At 55.1% G+C, this 21,848-nt stretch overlaps 1 protein-coding gene across 3 annotated transcripts in view; it reads left to right on the top strand.

Moving 5' to 3' along the window:
• ARHGEF10 (Rho guanine nucleotide exchange factor 10) overlaps positions 1-21,848 on the top strand; it is a 105,859-nt gene that overhangs the window by 78,347 nt on the left and 5,664 nt on the right. For all 3 annotated transcript variants that reach the window (XM_044912810.1, XM_021694102.1, XM_021694103.1), the window contains 9 exons: positions 2,270-2,385; positions 2,726-2,853; positions 3,000-3,100; positions 4,890-5,011; positions 6,313-6,399; positions 8,143-8,348; positions 8,868-9,025; positions 13,343-13,485; positions 17,190-17,364. In XM_044912810.1, coding sequence (XP_044768745.1) covers positions 2,270-2,385; positions 2,726-2,853; positions 3,000-3,100; positions 4,890-5,011; positions 6,313-6,399; positions 8,143-8,348; positions 8,868-9,025; positions 13,343-13,485; positions 17,190-17,364 — 1,236 coding nt within the window. The remainder of the gene's footprint in view (positions 1-2,269; positions 2,386-2,725; positions 2,854-2,999; positions 3,101-4,889; positions 5,012-6,312; positions 6,400-8,142; positions 8,349-8,867; positions 9,026-13,342; positions 13,486-17,189; positions 17,365-21,848) is intronic.

Below are 21,848 nucleotides of genomic sequence, written 5' to 3' on the forward strand. Positions count from 1 at the left end.
GAAGGCAGACGCTTAATGGCTGAGCCACCCAGGCACCCTGTTTTTTTTTTTTTTTTTTAAAGATTTTATTTATTTATTTGACAGAGAGCGAGCGAGCGAGAGAGGGAACACAAGCTGGGGGAGTGGGAGAGGGAGAAGCAGGCTTCCCGCTGAGCAGGGAGCCCGATGCGGGGCTCGATCCCAGGACCCTGGGACCATGACCTGAGCCGAAGGCAGTCGCTTAACGCCTGAGCCACCCAGGTGCACCCCCTTATGTGACATTCTTGAGAAGACAAAACGGAAAGGTTGGAGAAGAGACCAGTGGTTGCTGGATGGGACTGGGGGTGGCAGGGTGGACAGGTCGGGTCTTTGGGGGTGAAGGTGCTGTTCTGTGGCCCATACCTGCCCCTGTTAAAATTCAAAGTCCATGTACCCAAGGTAAAAGGGTCGGCTTTACTGTCTGACAATTTAAAAAAGTAAAAACTAGATGTGGGCAAATTGATGGAGTTCATGTAGCAGGAGTAATTTTATCACAAGGGTGAGTTCATGGAGTCTGTCGTCAGAAGTTTATAAATGAAAGCAAATGTGTGTGGTGTTCGCTACAGATGTTTTAGTTTATGTGCACATACTGTTAAGGAAAAACAAATTTGATAAATGGATAATCATTGAACAGCTTGCTCCCTTTTTTTTTAATGAAACTTCATGAAAATACTTGATATGCAGTTAATCATACAATTTGTCTAGATGAGTCCTAAAAATCGGGCCTGGTGGATGCATAAAGATCCAAGTAAAAATGTCTTTGATGGCGTTTCTGCAAAATTACTCATTATCTTACTCCGCGGTGAAGCAGTGAGTGTGGTTAGATGGATACCCATCTGAAGTATTTGTGTTGGAAATATATCTTCGTTTTTAACACAGACGTACCAGGGAAGGATGGAATAAGCCGCATACTTGGCTGGGCCCCATGCAGGATGAAAACGCAGGGCGCCTTGCTCGCCACTGTTAAGAATTCTGAGACTGCAACCGCAGAGACTGACAGGAGCCAGGAGGCTTGGTTTCTCCTTGGCCAGCCCTGAAAACCGTCCCAGCAGTCACATGTACTGACTTTTTATCTTATCTTAACAGTATGTTTGTCCCTTAAAATAGTTTTAGCTAATAACACGCATATTTGCTTTTCACTTGCCAACTGCCGATGACTGACCCAGCACGGCCTAGTGCTAAGTTTTAAGGGCAACGTCTTTACTCACACCCGGGTTGACGCCCGAGAAGCCGCCTTGTGGAAACAGGCTCTAGGAGGCTCACCTTGTTCGACGTGGATGAATCTGCTCTGCTCCCTGGGTTTGCTGGGCGCTGGCGGGGAGGGTGGGGTGCGGCTGAGGCCATCTGTTTCCATGGACACAGAGGAAGAGGGGGCTGTGACCGCATGTCCTTTAAAGGGGGGGCTCTGAGATGGATTCTGCATTGGGATCCTGCCTGCGTGTCAGCGTGGGGCCTCAGCGTCCTCACCGGGAGAATGGGGGATGGGGCATAGTCCTGTGGGCGGGGAGGGGAATGAGGAACTATTCTCCCCACACAGAGAGGTAGCCCCGAGTTGGGGATGGGGCTCTTCCCTGGCCCATCACTATCCTTCTCTATGTTCTCTGGTCCTTTAGAGAAAGGGCACTGGGGAGCTCATTTTGTTGTTGGAAGACCCTGGCCATTGGAAATCTGGTTTAGGTTAAATGCCATTCCTAGATAGCTCTTACTAACCGCAATGACATCAACAATGCGTTAAAAACACAAGCGACAAAATGTCAGTCAAACCCAGAGTGTGAGAGGTTCTGTGACCTAATGCACCAGCCGTGGTCCAGGAGTTCAGGTCCTGGAAGACAGGTGCTCACGGAGTCAAGGAGACCAGCAGCCAAGCGCGTGCGGGGCCGTGGGTTGGGTCTGGGAGCAGAGGATGAGCTCGGGAGGGAAGCTGGGACACTCGAATAGGGCTTGCAGGTTAGTGAACAGTGTCGTGTCCACGTGACTTCGTGGCTTTGATGACGGCACTGTGGTTCTCTGAGATTTTAATGTCACGGGACGCGGTGTGAAGGGCACACACAGGGGGAGCTCTGAATCTTTCCTGTAAGTCTGAAGTCATTCCAAAATGAGAAGTTAGAAAAGGAAGAACCACTGAGTGCTTGAAGAGATCCACTTTTTAGAAATTCTCAGTCACCTGGCATTTTAACGCTGGTGCTGTGGCCCCTCTTGGGTCAGCACAAACGTGGCTTTCAGTTGGTGCTGTTTGCTTCTTGTCCTGCAGACCAGGTCTACGTGGGGCCAGGGCAATTGTATCAAGACTTACAGAACCTGCTGCATGACCTAAACATCGTCGGTCAGATCTCTCAGCTCATCGGGAACCTTAGAGGAAACTACCAGGTAACCGGCGGGGCCCCAGGACGTAGAATTCTGTTTCCACGTCCTAGACTGCCGTCAGTATGTGGCCATGCCTCCGGGTTCTACCGGAAGGGAGAATCAGGTCGATTTTGAGAACCAGTCTGATGGTGTGTTTTCTCCCGTTCTGGGCAGGGGGTTGGGGGTGAAGCTGTTCTGGGTCACTTCATTTGCGTGCGGCCCGAGCCCCAGGGGTGTCTGTTTGGAATGCACGGTGAGAGCTACAGTCTCCTCGAGGGTTTGTGCGCCAGCCTCGCTGTCCTCCTCCCTGGGGGTGGCCCTGCCTTATCAGTGCCTTCACCGCGCGTGCGTGTTCCCTTCGCAGAACTTAAACCAGTCCGTGGCCCACGATTGGACGTCGGGTTTACAGAGGCTCATTTTGAAGAAGGAAGAGGACATCCGCGCGGCAGATTGCTGCCGAATCCAGCTGCAGCTTCCGGGGAAGCAGGACAAGTCAGTGGTGACTTTGCAAGGCAGCCTTCCTGGGCAGGGCTGAGGACGGCTCTCGCGGAGCAGTCGTGGCCACCGGGCGGGATGGGCAGAGTTCGCCCTGTGATCCCACGGTGTGTAAACCGGACGCCTCTCGTTCCTCCTGGCAGGTCGGGGCGGCCCACGTTCTTCACTGCTGTGTTCAATACCTTCACCCCTGCCATCAAAGAGTCTTGGATCAACAACCTGCAGATGGCCAAGCTCGCCCTGGGTAAGAGCGGCGTGACCTCAGCACCGTGAGGTCTGTGCAGACGAGCGCGTGACCTCGTCCTCTGCTTCCCTCCGTGACGGTGAAGTCCATGCCTGGGAGACGGCATCACAAGAAAGACCTTGACAGTAGATTTCGTTCACCTGAAAGGATGTTTCTAGTTTTGTTTTTTTGAAGATTTATTTATTTATTTGAGAGAGAGACAGAGTGAGTGAGCAGAGGGAGAGGGAGACAGACAGACTCCCGCTGAGTGGGGAGCCCGATGTGGGGCTCGATCCCAGGACCCCTAGATTATGACCTGAGCTGAAATCAAGAGTCAGGTGCTCAACCGACTGAGCCACCCAGGTGCCCTGAAAGAATGTTTTTAAACAGGAAAAATGAATGCCAGCACGAGTGATTTTTTTTTTTTAAGATTTTATTTATTTATTTAGAGAGCTGGGAGAGAGGGAGGGAGACGCAGACTCCACGCTGAGCAGGGAGCCCGACGCGGGGCTCCATCTCACAACCTCAGCCGAAATTGAGTGGGACGCTTAACCCACTGAGCCAACTGGATGCCCCCCACCCCCCAGCAGGAGTGATTTTGAAGATACCTATATTATAATCCAGAGATTGTAGAAAAAATAAGCCCTCACTTTTATTAAACGCACACATTGACATCAGCTGAGACTGCACACGAGCAGAACAGCCCTGTGGGTCTGTGGCTGGGTGTGTGGCCTGTGCGCCAGGAGGCCCCGCCCCGCAGTGGGGACGTCCTGCTTCCCTCCCTCACCTGGGGAAACGTATAGGTGGCCCTGAGGTGTCACCGGAGATCCTGCCTGCATGGGAAGGAAGTCGTGTGCTTCGGTCAGAGACGAGGGGACTTGATTATTTTCTTGCTCCTCTGCTTGCAGCCTTGCGGTCTGTTGAGCCGAGAATCAGACCGATATGTGTGCACGTATGTCGTTTACACACGGGTGTTACTCAGAACACACTGTGATACCGTGTGCACATGTGCTGTTCTGAGACGCGGGCAGTCTGCTAAGTGAAAACAAAATACAGGGGACGGAGAGCCTTCCCACCGCCGCCCAGGCTTCCGCGGGCTCTCCTCTCTCCTCCCCCAACGATTCCATGGTTTGTCAGGGCAGACTCTTACCTGCATCGGCAAGCCAGAAACGGCCCCTCTCTGACGAGAGAGCCTGAACCTGAAAATAAGCTTCCTTTCATCCGTTCACAGCCGAGATTGACAACTTGCTCTATAGCAAAATGTCTCTTCATTTCCTCGTGCTTTTTAAAAAGTTAATTAATTAGAGCGCACACATGCGGGAATGAGAGCATAAGCAGGGGGGAGGAGCAGAGAGGAAGCAGACCCTCTGCAGAGCAGGGAGCCCGACGCGGGACTCGATCCAGGACCCCAGGATCACGACCTGAGCCGAAGGCAGACGCTCCACTGACTGAGCCCCCCAGGCGCCCCTACCTCGCGCTCTTTTATCCCGTAGTATTCTACTGTGTTAAAACATCTCAGCTACTTTGAAAAAAAAGAAAAATAGTGCTAGGTGCTTTAGGAGGGCTTTCTCAGCCCTTCACATCGTGCAGTCCCGGGGAGCAAACAGGAAAACAGGACGCGCTTTTCAGAATAAAGCAGTGAACGTACAGGTCTTCCTTTAAGAAAAGATGGTGCTGTGTTCCAGAAACAGTATTTAGCTCTGCAGGCCGGTGTAGAATATCATGTCTGAGTCTGGGGCCCGCAGGGCCGTGTCGAGGCTGCTGGTGGCTCAGCGCTGCCCTTCCCCGTTTCTCGTTCACATGCCCGCAGAGGAAGAGAACCACATGGGCTGGTTCTGCGTGGAAGATGATGGGAATCAGATCAAGAAGGAAAGACACCCTCTCCTCGTGGGACACATGCCAGTGACGGTGGCCAAGCAGCAGGAGTTCAAGGTGATGGGGGGGACCTGGAGATGGGGTCCACTGTTCACGGAGACAGTCCCTGCTTGTCCAGTTTGGGGCAAAGTCCCATGTTGTTTCCCCAGGTCAACCAGTTACCATTTCTCTGCAGGTATTTATTTAGGAATTATGATTGCTAGACTATGAAGCTGAAAGCCTGCTCTTCTGCCCAGCGGCTGTCTGGGTTCTGAGGGTCCCCGCTGCACCTGGTGCATTCTGCCCGGCGGCTGCCTGCGTGCTGGGGGTCCCTGCTGCACCTGGTGCATTCCAGGCATTGTTAGTTACATGAGGGCACCCGCCTCAGGTCTGCCCGCTCTCCTGCCCTTTGCCTGGCCGTATTCATTGTCCACAGTGTGTCACAGAGGCCTCGTGTTTGCCTGGAGTACTGTGCCCTCTCTTTGCTAAAGCAGGCCCCTGCCATGTGGCAGTTTATCAGCGTTCCCGTTCTGTTTGAGACAGACGCTCCTACTTTTCCTTCCTGGGCTCTAGCCGACACTCAGCCCTGGAGCTCCTGGGAGGGCAGGCGGGTGGGCAGGGGGAGGAGGTGCGGTGTGCACGCCCTCCCGCCGCACCCAGGGAGTGGCAGCCACCTCAGCGCTGTGCCCCATGAGGGACGTTGGCGGCGTGTGCCAGGGTCTGAAGATGCAAGAGTGAAGACTAACGTTTGCCTCTAAAAAGCTGGTTTCTGAGGCTTGTACCTTCATCTGTTCTTTTCCCCGTTTTAATCTTTAACCAGTAATAAGCTGCAGTTTTTGTGACTAAATGTCAGTAGTCTGTTACCTGCTCAAAATACTGTGTCGCAGGGGCGCCTGGGTGGCTCATTCGTTAAGCGTCTGCCTTCGGCTCGGGTCATGATCCCAGGGTCCTGGGATCGAGCCCCGCATCGGGCTCCCTGCTCCGCGGGAAGCCTGCTTCTCCCTCTCCCACTCCCCCTGCTTGTGTTCCATCTCTCACTGTGTCTCTGTCAAATAAATAAACAAAATCTTAAATGTTTTTTTTTTTTTTAAGATTTTATTTATTTATTTGAGACAGAGAGAATGAGAGAGACAGGGAGCACATGAGAGGGGGGAGGGTCAGAGGGAGAAGCAGACTCCCTGCCGAGCAGGGAGCCCGACGCGGGACTCGATCCCGGGACTCCAGGATCATGACCTGAGCCGAAGGCAGTCGCTTAACCGACTGAGCCACCCAGGCGCCCCATAAATAAACAAAATCTTAAAAAAAAAAAAAATACTGTGTCGCCAGGATGCCTCCCGGTTCCGTTTTAAATGGGGGTGTTTGATTTTATTCCCCATTAGATCGAATGTGCCGCTTACAATCCTGAACCTTGCTTGAATAATGAGGCTCAGCCGGATTCACTGTCCACAGCGCACGGCTTCCTGTGGGTAAGATGCGCTGTGTGTCTATAATGTGGGTTCCTGAGGGGTCTGTGGTTAGTGTGGTTTGAGAGGTTCAAATGCAGAACTTGCCGTTGGTCGCCGCATGTCCCGGGCTGTGTTATACACATGGAAGTCACAAACCACAAGAGAGGACTGAACGCTTTTGGAAAAGGTGTCCAAGTCTCAGGAATTAAAATGTTTCTGTCTTTTTTTTTTCATCTAAAGTTTTACCAGATTAGATTCAGCCCAGAGACAACCAATTTAGCTAACGTGAGAGTAATTTAAGTATTTCTTCAATTTGGGTGGTTAAATTGCATGGGGTTTTTTACCCCCTTCCAAGACATTGCTGGCTTTTTACACTGGAAACTTCACAATTAAAATTAATTTGTTCCAAATGAAATACTGCATTTGAATTATGCTGCCATCGCAATGGGCCTTTCTGGTTCTTGCAAGCGGGAGGTGATCCTTGTGCACTGTGTTTTGAGGTCTCCTGGGGTGCCCCCCAGACCTGCTCCCCGATGGGTGCCCTGCTGTCCTCTGGCACCGCACCCTGACCACCTCCGCCAGGCGCCCTGCCCTCAGGTGACCTCTCTACCTTCCCACAGCCCCAGCCTCTGTGTGGTTGGTGCTCCTCCCTGAGCGTCGAGAAGGAGCAGGCCAAGTAACGGGGCCGTTCTGTGCACCCAGCTGTGAAGGACTGCATGGGCTTATTTCCCTAAGGTTTTCGAATTTTAGCAGAGAAGTTTTCCCATCACTCGGACCGTAGTTGGTGCCTCATTCCCTCTCCTGCTCGCATCCCCACCCCCGCTCGCCCCGCCAGCCCGAGCAGGGCTTGGAGGTTTGGCACCCTTCCCCTGGAAGGCTGTCAAAGCAGGACGCTTCTTTGTGGCATGGAAACGCTTTGGTACGAGTGTGGGGGGTGGGGCGACGTTGCCAAAGCTGGCCCAGAGGAAACGGGAGCTGGGAGCCTCAGTGCCCGCCCCCACCCCCAGGCCGGCTTTCCCTCCAGGACCCTGAGTGCTCTGTCCTGTTGATTCGTCCGTTAACAAGATGTGACTCTTTCCCACTGAAAAAACAATTGGACTTCAAGTCGGGAACGAAGCTTGTGGGGTGTCCAGTGACCTGGCAGATAGGTTCGCGGGGGTGCCCGCGGCCTGCCAGCGTCCCAGGGCCATGGCCCAGGGCCTCGGGCTCACATGCTGGTGACCATGCTGGGAGGTGCTCTGACGCGCTCTCTTTTTAAGGCCTTGTTTCCCTGGGTGAGCGTGGGGCTAGTTTAAGACCGGTTCTCACTGTGCCTGAGCTGGCCGCCACCACTGCGGTTTCTCAGGGATAGAAATAGGAACTAAGGGCGCCTGGGTGGCTCAGTCGGTTAAGCGACTGCCTTCGGCTCCGGTCGTGATCCTGGAGTCCCTGGATCGAGTCCCGCATCGGGCTCCCTGCTCGGCAGGGAGTCTGCTTCTCCCTCTGACCCACCCCCCTCTCATGTGCTCTCTCTCAAATAAATAAATAAAAATCTTTAAAAAAAAAAAAACTAAAACCAAAACTGGGCTCTCGTTCCGAAAATTAAAAGGGAAAGTAACCCCATACATTGAAAAGGAAAGGCGGGCTCTGCTAGCAGATGGTGTAAACAGCTCTCGATTCTGTGAAGTGTGTTGGTTCCCGTGGCGACACGAATTCTCCCGGTGGCCACGGAGGTCAGGGGTCGGTGTGCTGTGGAAGTTCCAGGCACTCCTCTCCCCCTGCCAGATCGGAAGCTGCACCAGCCAGATGGGCCAGATTGCCATCGTCTCGTTTCAAAACTCCAACCCCAAAGTCATTGAGTGCTTCAACGTGGAGTCTCGAATCCTGTGCATGGTGTTCATCCCCGCGGAGGAGCGGCACGCGGAGCCCGAGACCGCGGCCGGGAGGGCGCCGGGCGTGCCCACCATCTGCCTGGGGACCGAGGAGGGGAGGTGAGCCCCGTGCTGCTCCACGAGGAGGAGCTCGACGAGCCGGGTTGGTCAGTCACCCCCCGTCTGTTAGGGGTTACACCACGTGGCGGGATCGGCTCGGTCGCTGCCCGCCCGTGGGAATGACCGCGGGAAACCCCCAAGGAGGAGTGGCGACTGCAGGGAACGTCCCAGTTCTGCCTGGCGGCTTCCCCTGACCGGTCTCTTCTTGGTCCTGCTTTTACAAGTAGCTGACTGCTCACGTTTGGAGTCTAACGGGGCCTGGTCCGTGCCGCACGGGGACTCCACCCTGCCACCGTTCAGAGGCGCTTTACGGCGGTTTTCCTGACGTGAACTCACTAGGAGGAAGTAATTTCTTCCACAGTTTCTCCTTCACAATACGGGACGAGATTGGGTGGCAGCAGAGTGCGCGTGCGGGGCGGGGGCTGGAGTTGCTGGGTACGCTCTTGTGGGCCCTGCCGCCCGAGCGCACGCCCGCCCGCCCGACACACGCACTTACTGGCTCTTGTGTCTCTCTTGAAGCATTTCCGTTTATAAAAGCAGTCAAGGCTCCAAGAAGGTGCGTCTGCAGCACTTCTTCACCCCGGACAAGTCCACGGTCATGAGCCTCGCCTGCACGCCCCAGAGCCTGTACGCCGGCCTGGTCAACGGCGCCGTGGCCGTCTACGCGAAAGCAGAAGGTAATTGTGTCTACACTGTGTGCGGCACGTCTACACGTCCAGTCTCGTGGCGGTTTCTGGGGGTTTGCTGTGGACGGAGCTTCATGTTCCTGGGTCACGTCCCCGCGAGCGTCTATCACCGCGCGTCCCAAGGCACATGCAACTTGCTCAACCCCAAGAGGACAGTGCGAAGCGCGAGCACCCCCAGCTGCCCCAGCCGCACGGGTGGGAAGTGGTTTCAGACACGGGTCTCCCGGCCCACGCCTCCCCGTTCTACAAAGTGCTGAGGTCCGTGTGCATCCTTCTCCCGACGGCTGAGACCCCAGCCCCCTCGCTGCCCCTGCCCTCACTCAGGGCCGTGAGGCTTTGTCTTCTTGGGTGGAGGGGACCGCAGGCTGCCCGCGTGAGTGGCTGGACCAGGTCTGTGCCCAACGGTCAGGACCACCTGGATGCATGTGCTGGCCGTCGTCCCTCCCGCTTAGGCTCCTCCTCTTGTCTCGGGCTTGGCCCAGGGTTCCGGTGGGTTCCGGGGACACCAGAGGGTCACAGTGCGGGTCTGCAGCCTCCTGGGGCACATGGGTATCTCCAGTGTGGGCACTGGGTCGCGGATCTTGGTGGTGGAGGCGGGGAGCCATCCAGCCGCTCTGCCTCCTGCCTCACCCGCGGCTGCAGATGGGAGCAAGTCCCACTTCTCCCACCCGGGGACGAACAGTTCACCGAGGGTAAACAGCGCTCAGGGTGCCTGGGGAGCACTGGGAGGTGCCGGGTCTGAGCCTTCTGCAGGGAGGAGGTGGAGCCGAGCCTGAGGGGCGCCCGTCGCTGTCCAGGGGCAAGGGAGCCCTGCCTGCACGCCCAGGGATAGAGAGCTGGGAAGGGCGGGAAGCCTGTGCGCCGCCGAGACCCGGGAGCACCCGGGTTTAGGGCCCGGCCAGCAGGTGTGCCCCGTGGAGTGAGCACTGCGGCTCAGATGCGAGGTTTGTCTGTGGGCTCGGCTGTATTTAGAATGAAGTACGCATTGCTTTAGGTGCAGGTGAATATTTATCGTGGCATCGCTCTGTGTTTCTTTTCCCCACTGTCTCTGGCTTGGGTGGTGCACTCACAGTGTGCTTTCTGCTGCTCTGGCAGAGATGGACTTCCGTGGGAATTGCTGACATCTGGAAGTCTGCAAGTACCGTGATTTCAGTTCCGTCTCCTGAGCTTCCTAAATTGATTTGGGATATTGATGTCTATTTCTCCCAGTGCAATGAATTTATTCAGGGTTTATATTTATTTAATTTGGGGCTGGTGAAACCTTCTCTCTTTCCCCCAGCTTTACTGAGACATAAGTCACATATAACACGGCGCACGTTTAAGGTTTGGATTCGCGTATGCGCTGCAGAACCATCGCCGCTGCATTAGCTAACCCCCGCCTCCCGTCACGTACGTACCGTTTCTCTTCCCGTGGTAAGAGCACTTCGGATCCTCTCTCTTACAACTGGGACGCTCATAACGCAGTGTTGTGGACTCTCGGGTCTGTGCGGTGCGTTAGGTCCCCAGGACTCACCCTCTGGCTGCCAGTGTGTACCTTTAAGCACCATCTCCCCCACCCGCGCCCCATCCTCTATGGCCTCCCCTCTGTATTTCTGCGAGCTGGAGGTTTTTAGCTTCCATACATGAGTGGGATCATGTGGTATTCGTCTTTCTCTGTCTCACTTACCTCACGTAGCATAATGCCCTCAAGGCTCATCCCTGTTCTTACAAGCGGTAGAGTTTCCTTGGTTTTCATGGTGAATAATATTCCACAGCACATCTCTACCCAGTCAACCATCGATGGACACTTAGAGCTTCTCCCTGTGCTGCGGATTGTGAATAATGCTGCGGCAAACATGGGGGTGCATCTACCTTTTCTAACTGGTGTTTTCATTTCCTTCGGAGCAGTCCCCAGGAGTGGGATTTCTGGGTCGGAGGGTGGCTCTATTTTTAATCTCTCGAGGAACCTCACGCTGTTCTCCAGAGTGGCTGCTCGGTTTACGTTCCCACCGACAGTGCACACGGGCTCCCTTTCCTCCATGTTCTCACCAACCCTTGTTACCTCTTGTCTTTTTGAGGACGGCCATTCCCACAAGTGTTCCGTTTCTCTGCTGCTAAGCGCTGTTGAGCACGCGTTCATGTGTGCACCCGGGGGCCATCTGAATGTCGTCTTTGGAGACAGGTATCTTCTCGGCAGGTGTGTTCTCCGAGATGGGAGACTTGCCTGGCTGGAGGCCACTGCCCTTTGCACCACTTCTCAGCCAAGCACTGTTGCAAGTCTTTGACTTTTAGGGAGCTTGAAATATGGAATTCTGTAGGCTCAAAATGTAATCCTTATGTAGTGGGGCCCCACCGTGGTTGGGCAGCCTGGTTGAGCACTCAGGTCTAGAGTGCAAACTCCAAAGAGAGGCTGTCCCCAGGCAGGTGGACTGTCAGCTGGAGCTGATGCCCACAGCCCAGTGCCCAGTGGTGTGCCCTCCCTGCCACCCCCAGGGGATTTTGTGCAAGGGCCCAGAGCCCGGGATCTGCAGAAAGAGTAACTTAGTGCTCAGAGAACAAAGTTCAATTGTTAGAAGTTAATCCTTAAGCAAAATAGCATGTGTGCAGCAGATTTCTTGCTTCAGAGGACTCGGCAGTGGCCATGTGACGGCCATCCGAGGACGCAGACACCGTGGGGCGGTCAGGTGGAGCGCGCATCCTCGGCCCTGCACTCTCAGGCCCTTGTGTGTGTTGGGGAGAATTGTATCTCCACCCTGAACTGCTGTAATCCCATCGGAAGTGAAGGCTGCAGGGCTTTGTAGGGTTGTGAGTCCTGGATGAAAAAGCCTGTGTGCTTGTGTGTGTGCACATGTGACCACGTGTGGGTGCATGTAGGACTGTGCGTGTGCATGTGTGTGCACGTGGGACTGCCTGTGGTTCTGCTCACATGTGCACGTATGGCTGCACGCATGTGTATGCATGTGTGTCTGTGTGCACGCGTGACTGTGTGTGTGCGTGTGCTTAACCGCACAATGATACCCCGGTTTCGGTGCAGATCTTACATGTGAACGGCAGGTCAGTATCCACTGGAACCGATCATTGTCCGGCAGCATCTTTTGGCCTAATTGCAGCATAAAAGCACTTCCACTACAGTTGAATCGTAACTTGAAAGTAGGCTACAAAGTTCAAAACTTGCCTAGGCGCCTCTTGGTGTCTGCACACCTCGGCTAAGACAGGTCCTCATAAACAGGGTTTGGATGAAAAGGTTCAGTGGTTCAAGTATAGAACCCAGCAGCAAGCACTCGGTTTGGAGCCAAGACCTTGCCCCCTTCCTTGAGCAGAGTGCTTTATTTGGTTAGGATCAGAGGCGTTGGCGGACTAACGGTTATAGTTGTGTTCTTAGGCAGCATGGCTTAATTAATGGTTACTTTGAAAATCTAAGAATGTATTTTAATGTTTCACAGGGTAATTACACAGTCACTTTGAAAACGTATGTGAAGTCTTGCTTTAAATATTTTTTATTGCCATCCCAGTTGCCTGTTGACTCACACTTCATATAAAGTGTGACAAACCTCATCAGTAGGTCTTTGGAAATATTTTCAAAGCAAAATATTGCATCCCTGCCTGTGCTGGAGGAATGGAGCGAGTTCGTGAGAAGTGAGGGAAGCCTCTTCCCCCAGTTCTTTTTTTTTTAATGCACTAAAGATGTGGTGGTTCCTGACAACACAGTCTGTGGCCAGGGGTATCTCAAAGGGAAGAACCGGTCGCGGGGAAATGGAAGCCTCGTCGCACGCTGATTCGGATATAGAACCTTGTACTGACGACTGAGCCGTTCTGTGTGTTGTCGTTGTAGATGAGAGGACTCACCGCGCACCTGCGTGCCGGGCACGGCGCTGAGCTCTTTGATCACTTGGTCGCGCCTCATGCTCTCACGCAGCCCCGAGGGCGTGTGGTGGTATTGTCCCCACGTTACAGGGAAGAAAGCCGAGACGCAGGGTGAATGATTCATACCAGGTGGCTGGACTGGGCTCAGAACGTTGCTCCATTACTGAGTTAGGTTGCCTCATGGACATGGTGCCAACTCCTCGAGCTCTGGACACCCAGACCCAGGTGTCAGCCTCACAATTACCAATGGTATTTTGCTTGTTATTTAAAATGGTCTGTGGGGTGCCTGTCTGGTTTGGTTGGTAGAGCCTGTGACTCTTGATCCCAGGGTCGTGAGTTCCAGCCCCACGTTGGGTGTAGACCTTACTTAAAAAAAAGACAAGCATAAAATGATCTGTGATCCTTTCCCCCAGGCCCTGTGCACGGATAACTGAATCTGAATGAAAGTAAAATTTTTTTTTTAAGATGGATCCTGGAATTCTGAACCTCAGAAAGTGATAAAATTAGGCGTCCTGCCAGTTAGAAGTCTCGTCATGACAGAGGACACGCTGTGGGCAGCTTCTGGAGGCCAGGTGTTCACAATCAGCACCGAGACCCACACGACAGAGGTAAGTCGTTCTAAGGGAGTCCCGGCATGAAGAGATGCGTTTCTAGAACCCGCCCCACTTAAGCTCCAGTGCTGGCGGTCAGGGAGGCCTGGCCTGTGGTGGGGCAGGCAGCCTCTCGCCCACGGCCCTCCCAGATCTGTCTGTGAAAGGCAAGATTAACTGGATAATTCAGCTGACCGTCGTGTAGCCATGCGTCCGTGGAAGAATTGTTCATCGTTTACCTGCTAATTAACACAAACACACTACTTTAAAAAATGTATTTAGTATGAACATAATAGAGAGTCTTCGAGGACATGGGGAAAATTGGCCCCAGGTCAGGTGGCCCTTCCAGTCAGTGCAACACTTTGATTATTCAGTGAAGGATCAGGAGACAGCCCGCCACGTGGAAATGTGGAGCCGTGCCCCAGGGTCTTTTCCCTCCTAAACGTTCCAGGTGGAGGTAATTTTAAAACATAAACAAAATCACAAACTTAGCTAGAAAGCAGTAGAATGTTCGCATTACTCTGCAGTGGGGGAGATTTCCTAAGCGTGACACATGCTCTGAAGTTGCCATAATAAAGAAAACAGTGAACGTGGTCAAGTTTTAGGACCTTTTTTGTTCACATTTAATAAGTGTGCGTGTTTGTACAGAAAGAAAGTTTTGTAAATGACAAATGGAGAAAATACCGTCCATCTCTGTGACCAAGAGTTAATGTCCTTAATAGAAAAAGAGTTCTTAGGAAACTTGAGGAAAAAGAAGCCAAGTTGTCCCTGACCAGTCCCTACCTCCCCTCTAAGTAAACTCAGATACTAATGGTACTATTTTCAGCCAGTGGAATGAATCACGTCACGACTAAAAATTCCTCCGACCGTCACATGAAAGGTAGTAGAGAAAGGAACCCGTTCAGGGGAGGGATCGCCTTGACCTCCGCGAGTGCGCTGTGGGCACGTTGCCGTGACTGGTGTGAACCTCTGCAAGCTTGTGAGAAACTCTAGTCATTATGGACTCCTGAAAATGTTTGTCCAGACCCTCCTTAGGAAGGATGATCCGTTCAGCAGGGTAGGGACCTTCAGCCATGTTGCCAGTGCTCACTGAGACGCGTTTTAAGACATGCGTGAAGCCTACTCTGGGACACGCTTGGCGGCACGTTCTGTGATCGTAGAAGGTGGATCCGAGCCTCCGGCCCGGAGCTCCTTCACGTGCCAGAGCGTGGGCGGACAGTGGTCAGGGGAGCAGACAGTCCACGCAGACATGGGCGGATGGTCTTAGGCTGCGCGAGCCGGCTGAGGGGGCAGTGGAGGGTGCGCCCTGGGCAGGTCACCAGGTGCGGCAGCCAGACCCGCGGGGCACAGCACCTCCCGTTGGACCACAGGTAGCTCTTCTGGGTTTTGTCCCGGATGTGCTTCACCGGCATCCTGCAAGACAGAAAGGCAGCCAGTCGTGGCTCTGGCCATGCAGACTGTGGGTGGGAAGACAGGAATCGTGGCTGTGATGCCAAGAACACAGCGCCGACAGAGCAGTCTAAGTTATTCCCGCCTGAGAACCCGCACGAGGCCAGGCTGTCCAGGCGGAGCAGGGATCCCTGGAAGCGAAGGAGCGGAGCACCTCAGGCGGGAGAACGGCGTGGGCGAGTCCGGCGGCGTGGTGGTTGGCACAGGAGGAGGCAGAACACCGAGGAGCCGGGGCTTCTCTCCCCGGGGCCTGTGAGTCCTCGCAGGGGGCCCGTCGGGGTCACCGTGCTGGAGGCGTCCCACGGAAGGCAGAGCGTCTGGCTGGCTTCCTTGGGGCGCGTGTGTCCTTCCTGCCGGGACGCCCCCCTGCCGCGGGCGATGGTGAGCTGCTGAGGGATTTAATGTGCAGATGTTCTGACCTTCCTGTTCCCTGAAGGTTGGTTTGCCGGCAGTTTAGGGGGTGCTGCCGGAGACCACCCACACGGAGGAGCGAGTCGGGCGGACCCCACGGGACCCGCGGGCCTGCGGAGGGTGCGGCTCCGGGAAGAAGCACACGGCAGTGGTCATGGTCAGTGCGCGACCCCAGCACCCCACGCTCCCGTGGCGCTTAGCACGGAGGCGCGTGACGTGACCGATAAGACAGAGGACGGACGACGAACAGCAGGGAATGAATCACTTGCCAGAAAGCAGTGAAAGGTGGACGTGGCCCAGGAGCACTGCTGGGAACATTCTAGAAATAGTTCTGGGCCCGGGCCTGCTGGATTCGATCGAGGGCCAGCAACCTCTGCTGTGCTGACGGGTGGTGGTGACCGTGGGCAGTGCCGGCCTGTCCTCACAGGGGGAGGGGGAGCATGCAGGGGTGCGTGCCCGTCTCCCGCGGCCTGGCCTCTGCCGCCCCGCAGCCATGAGGTGTAGTCAACCCTCCGCTTCCTGCAGCCCTCGCGTCGGGAATTCTGTAATGGTTCCCGAGAGACAAAACAGAACTTTCTTCCCCGAGAAGCCCGCAGAAGGGTGAAGCCTCATCTGTCCCCGTGATGGCCGTGGAGTGGGGTGTCCAGGCCAGCTCGAAACGTGGGGGCCCCGCTCCCTGTCTGGGTTCCTCGGGGCGCAGGTGGACAAGGGCCCTGCCGCCAACTGCGGTGGAAATGCCCGTGTTCACCTCCGCTCGGCTCACGGGGTGCCATGCAGGGCGTGGGGCGGGTGAGGGGTGAAGCCCGGCGACCCCTTTCTGTGTGGGTGGGCACACAAGATGTGTAAACACGGCCTCCTCGGTGGATGATGGGCTCTGAAACCTCCCCCCTGTTCCGTGATGTTGGGGAACAGCCCTGAGATCAGAGAGGCAAGCCCATCTCGTTTCCTGCTGGTTGGAGGATCGTGCAGGATTTGATCTGCCGCAGAGCTCAGGGGCTGCTTGAAGATGCCGTGTCTTCACACCGACTCTGCAATCTTCACCCCTGCACGCCCCTTCTCCAGACCTGTCAGGGAGTGCTGCTTGCTGCCCGCCCGGGGCTCCCTGTCTGTACTGCAGCCAAGTTAGAAAATTCCCGTCACGGGTCCGCATGGAGCAGGGTCGGCAGGACCGAGCCAAGGGGCAGAGCTCGGCCAGATGCTCTGGAAGGAAGGACCTGGTCCCACAGAGAGGTGGAAGGTGGCCTTCGGGGACCAGGCCAGGCGTGGGTGCAGACCCAGAGCCCCGCGGGCAGCCCACGAGGGCTTGGAGCAGTGGGGTCTGGCAGGCCTTCACAGGGCTCACCCGAGGCCGGGGCGTGGGCCTGCATTCCCTGCTCAGGGTTTGGGGAAGGGGCTGCCGGCTCCACACTGGTGTCCCAGGGAGCTGGCTGGCCTTCACATTCCCAGACCTTCCCGCTCCCAGCTCCCATGCCGCTCTCGCTTTCCCGCTCGCCAACCTGCCAGTGACCGTTGGGCCGCATCTCGGTGGTGGGTAGGCCTTCCAGCAGGCTTTTGGGGTTCACGGTCACTGGGAAGTACTATGAATACTGCTTGGGAGCGGGAACGAGGGCAGTTTGATTGCTACTGTGTGTCTTGCCGACACGGAGGTCCCTGTGGTTTTGGAATAGTGGCCCCCTCGCTGTAGGTCCTTGGGGGACACGCTGAGCCCCTCTGGAGTGCCAGCTGGCCACTCACAGCCAGGACAGCCGTACGACCTGGGGGTTAAGATGTGGTGCAGGGGGCCAGCAGCAGCGGGCAGTGACCTGGTGGCAAGGCCCCGGCTGCAGCCAGAGCCCTGTGCATCGCTCCTCTTATTTCCCCAGAACCAACTTGAGGCCCACCAGGAAGAAGGCATGGTGGTCTCCCACATGGTCATCGCCGGCGTGGGGATCTGGATCGCCTTCACCTCCGGGTCCACGCTTCGCCTCTTTCACACCGAGACACTCAAGCATCTGCAGGACATCAACATAGCCACTCCCGTTCACCATATGCTGCCAGGTAATTGGATCCGGATGGGGAAGGTCCTGAGGGAGAAGGTGGGGGGCGTGGAGTGCAGGCGCGGCCCCTTCCAGGCCAGGACACAGGAGTGAGTCTGTGCGTTAGCATAGAGCCAAATTAGAGCACGGTTTTTATAGCTCAGAAGCCCGTGACCGTAGACTTTGCTTGTAGTTGAGCCTCTAAAGACCAGACCGTGGGAGCAAGGACCTCAACTTCAAGAACAGAGAGAAGGAAAAGAGTCACTTTTTAGTAGAGAGGGCTCTCGGGGGAAGCCAGAGACGCAGCATCTCAGCTGGGAGCCCACCAGGCACAGAGTGGGAAGGGTGCCCCCAGCAGAGGGGATAAAACAGGAAAAGGTGCAGAAATGGGACTGTGGGGACAGCAGGTAGCTAGTGTGTGTGCACGTGGCCAGTGTGTGCATATGCGTGGAGCTGATGTGGGTGTGTGCATGGAGCTAGTGTGTGTGTGCACGTGAATAGTGTGTGCGTATGCATGGAGCTGATGTGGGTCTATGCATGGAGCTAGTATGTGTGTGCATGTGGCTAGTGTGTGCGTATGTGTGGAGCTGATGTGGGTCTATGCATGGAGCTAGTATGTGCATGTGGCTAGTGTGTGCGTATGTGTGGAGCTGATGTGGGTCTATGCATGGAGCTAGTATGTGTGTGCACGTGGCTAGTGTGTGCATATGCGTGGAGCTGATGTGGGTGTATGCATGGAGCTAGTGTGTGTGCACGTGGCTAGTGTGTTCGTATGCGTGGAGCTGATGTGGGTGTATGCATGGAGCTAGTGTGTGTGTGCACGTGGCCAGTGTGCATATGCGTGGAGCTAGTGTGTGTACACGTGGCCAGTGTGTGCATATGCGTGCAGCTGATGTGGGTCTATGCATGGAGCTAGTGTGTGTGTGCATGTGGCTGGCATGTGTGAACATGTAGCTCGTGTGTGCATGTGCATATGTGTAGTGTGTGTGCTACACACACAGAAACCTGTGAGTAGTGTATATATGAGCACGTAGTCGGTAAGTACAAGCAGGCACCTAGTACGTATGAGCGTGTTGTTGCGTACGTACATGTGTAGGTATAGTCATGTGGGCAGTCTGTAAGCTTCCAGCCAATATGTATACATTTGTATTTCATGTAGCTGGTACACATAAGCACGTAGCTAGAATATAGTCATGTACCTGGTTTGTATAAGCATGTAGTTCACATGTGTATGTTATGTGTAAACGTGTAGATGGTAAGCGTGTGTAACTGCTGAATATGAGCATGTGGCTGGTGTGTGTGCAGACATGCCTGGTGTGTGGAGCCACGTAGCTGGTGTGTGTGCAGACATGTAGCTGGTGCAGACATGTGGCTGGTGTGTGTGTGCAGACACGTGGCTGGTGTGTGTGTGCAGACACATCGCTGGTGTGTGGAGACACATGGCTGGTGTGTGTGTGCAGACACGTGGCTGGTGTGTGTGTGCAGACACGTCACTGCTGTGTGGAGCCACGCGGCTGGTGTGTGGAGCCACGCGGCTGGTGTGTGGAGACACGTGGCTGGTGTGTGGAGACACGTGGCTGGTGTGTGTGTGCACACGTAGCTGGTGTGTGGAGACACGTGGCTTGTGTGTGTGCGCACACGTAGCTGGTGTGTGGAGACACTTGGCTTGTGTGTGCAGACAGGGGTCTGGTATCTGTGTTCAGACATGTCATTGGTGTGTGCAGACACGTGGCTGGTGTGTGTGCAGACATGTCCCTGGTGTGTGGAGCCACGCGGCTGGTGTGTGGAGCCACGCGGCTGCTATGCGTGTGCGTGTAGATGGTACTTGTAGGCACGTCACTGCTATGTGCAGGCACACGGCTAGCGTATGTAGGCACGTGGCTGGGACCTGCAGGCACGTAGCAAGTGTGGGTATAAGCAGGCGGCCGTTGTGTAGGAGCTGACGGGCAGAGGGAAGGAAGAGGCCGGAGAGGTTGTGTGGCCGCAAGTTTGCAAGGGCGGGAGGGGGGCAGTGGGGACCCGCCTGTGGTCCGGAGGGGCCCGCCTCGCGAGCAGCCGCGAGAACCCAGGGAGAGAAGCAGAGTCCCCTGGGGCAAAACTGACAAGGGAGAGGAAGGGCCAGAAAGTCTGAGATTTGGGGCCTGGGTTTTTGGGAAGAACGTAAAATCATCAACAGACATGGGGTCACAGAGAGCCAGTTTGGGGAAAAGTGTCTGTTGCATTTGGTGCTGCTGAGCAGAGCAGCCTTGTAGGAAATTGGAAGGGGTCTGGCGCGTGGACAGGGAGTCAGGAAAGGGGCCACAGTTGGGGAGTTCGACGGGCGATGAACGATGAGGGACGGGGGACAGGGCAGGAAGTGTCAGGTCAGAGCATCAGATCCCACCCTCAGGAGATGAGAGGAGTGTGCAGAGTCAGAAAGAAGGGGTGTCAGGAGCCAGGAGAGCCCTGCAATGTGCATCCAAGGGGCCAGGAGGGGAGCACCAGGCGGGGGACGGCCGAGCATGTGGCCTGAGTGCTGGTGTGTGTGTGCGTGCACACGTGGGTGTGCACGTGGGGGTGCAGTTGTGTGTCTATGAGTGCGGGTGGTGCGTGTGCACGTGTGTACATGTGTGTGTGCATGTGTGAGGACTGTGTGCAGATGAGAGTGTGGGTTACGTGTGTGTGTGCATATGTGTGCGGGAGGAGCTTTGCTGCAAATGTTTTAAGAGCAGTGGGGACCAGGGAGGTAAAGAGATTGAATTTAGATTTCAGTTTGGAAAAGCTAATAGCAAAAGGCTAATAAGTCAGATCGGAGGACCCCAGTCAAGTTGCCAATTAGTTGACTTACATGTTTGATAGGATTTTAAATTTTGCAAGCCCGTAAGTGTGAAGAAAACCTCTTAGAGGTTATCTGGGTCCCCTGCCCATGTAGGCAGTAAACCAAGTTATCAAAATCTCACAAATTCAGCGCAAATCATATTCTGGCCGGGTAGCCTGTGTATACATATTTATTTTTTAGTCGTCATTTAAAGGAAGTAAGACTGTGGTGGTACCACTGGGAGGTTTTGTTTTTGTTTGGTGGTTGATGGTTGGTTGATTGTCCATTAGTGATTGGTCGGTTGGTGGTTGTTGATCAGTTGGTTGATAGGTGGTTGTTGGTTGGTTGGTAGTTGGTTGGTGGTTGGCCAGTTGGTGCTTGTTGGTCGGTTGGTTGTTGGCTCGTTGGTATTTGGTGGTTGGTTGTTGGCCAGTTGGTGGTGGTTGGTGCTTGTTGGTTGGCTGGTTGGTGGTTGCCTGGTTGGTAATTGGTGGTCGTTGGTGGTTGGTTGGTAGTTGGTGCTTGTTGATTGGCTGGTTGGTTGTTGCCTGGTTGGTAATTATTGGTGGTTGGCTGGTAGTTGGTAGTTGGTGGCTGGTTGTTGGCTGGTTGGTGGTGGGTGGTGGCTGGTAACAACGTTGAAGACGTGTGTAGCTTCAGCAGAAGGTGTGAGAGGAATACTTGCCGTTGATACGTGAAAAACAGGATAAGCGGTCAAGTTCTAGAAAGACTGCCTCTGACAAGTGGAACATTGGTGTTGGACGTGGGGAGGGAGGAGCTGAGGGTGGAGGAGAGCAGGAAAGGGGGTGGGTGACACGTTTGGGCTTGCTGAGTGCGGGAGAGCGGTTCTTTGCTGGTTTTATGTCTTTACTGGGATGTCTGACACACACAGCTGTTGCCGGCATGCGGCTCCTCGTTTTGATGTCTGTGTACATTGTGAAGGGCTCGGTGCAGCCAGGCTAACGAGCACATTCTCCACTTTGTCGTTGCCATGTGTGCCCGCGTGTGCCCGCGGCGAGATCTAGTGCAGGGGGCAACTCTGTACAAATCACTTCCTAAAGAATGTAGGGAGATTTTGTGTCGTGAGGACACCAGATTTACAGAACAGACAAGTTGACATTGACGGAAACGGAGGATGGCCTCCTGGCTCTGAGCACATGGGTGCTTCTCCGGGGGCGATGGGTTTTCTCTTGCACACACGCTGGTGGAACAGATGTTTGCGGTGAGGGTCTGTGGTCATGGGTGGCAGGAAACAAAGTCAGATTCACCTCTAACCAGCACAGGCAGTCGTCTTGTCCGTGAGCGGCCGGGTCCGTCCAGGGGGATGGTGGGTGGCTGCTGCCGAGGGGCTGCCTTCTGAGCCCTTGAGTCCTGCCCCACTGTCCCCCCGGCCTCACCGGATAAGCAGCCCCGGTGGTGGGAGCCGGACCCGCTGTCATCCTGCCCTTGCTCCCCGAGGTCACGGCGGGTCCAGGCCCCCCACAGACTAGGCGAGATGTGCCCCAGGCCAGCACCCGTCTCCCAGGACTCTGGTCCGCCCACCCCTGCTGACCTCAAGTCCACACTGTGTTTACAGACCCACGCATGGGTGCTGTTTCCTCCGTTCCTCGTGACCGTGTTCATGGCTGGTTTTATCCTCCATTAATGACTCCCTTGTTTTTCCACCTGCGTGGTGCTGCGTGTGCTGATCATGGGCCCACATGGGCCCT

Source organism: Neomonachus schauinslandi, chromosome 2, assembly GCF_002201575.2.
Source record: "Neomonachus schauinslandi chromosome 2, ASM220157v2, whole genome shotgun sequence".
Classification (NCBI taxonomy): domain Eukaryota; kingdom Metazoa; phylum Chordata; class Mammalia; order Carnivora; family Phocidae; genus Neomonachus; species Neomonachus schauinslandi.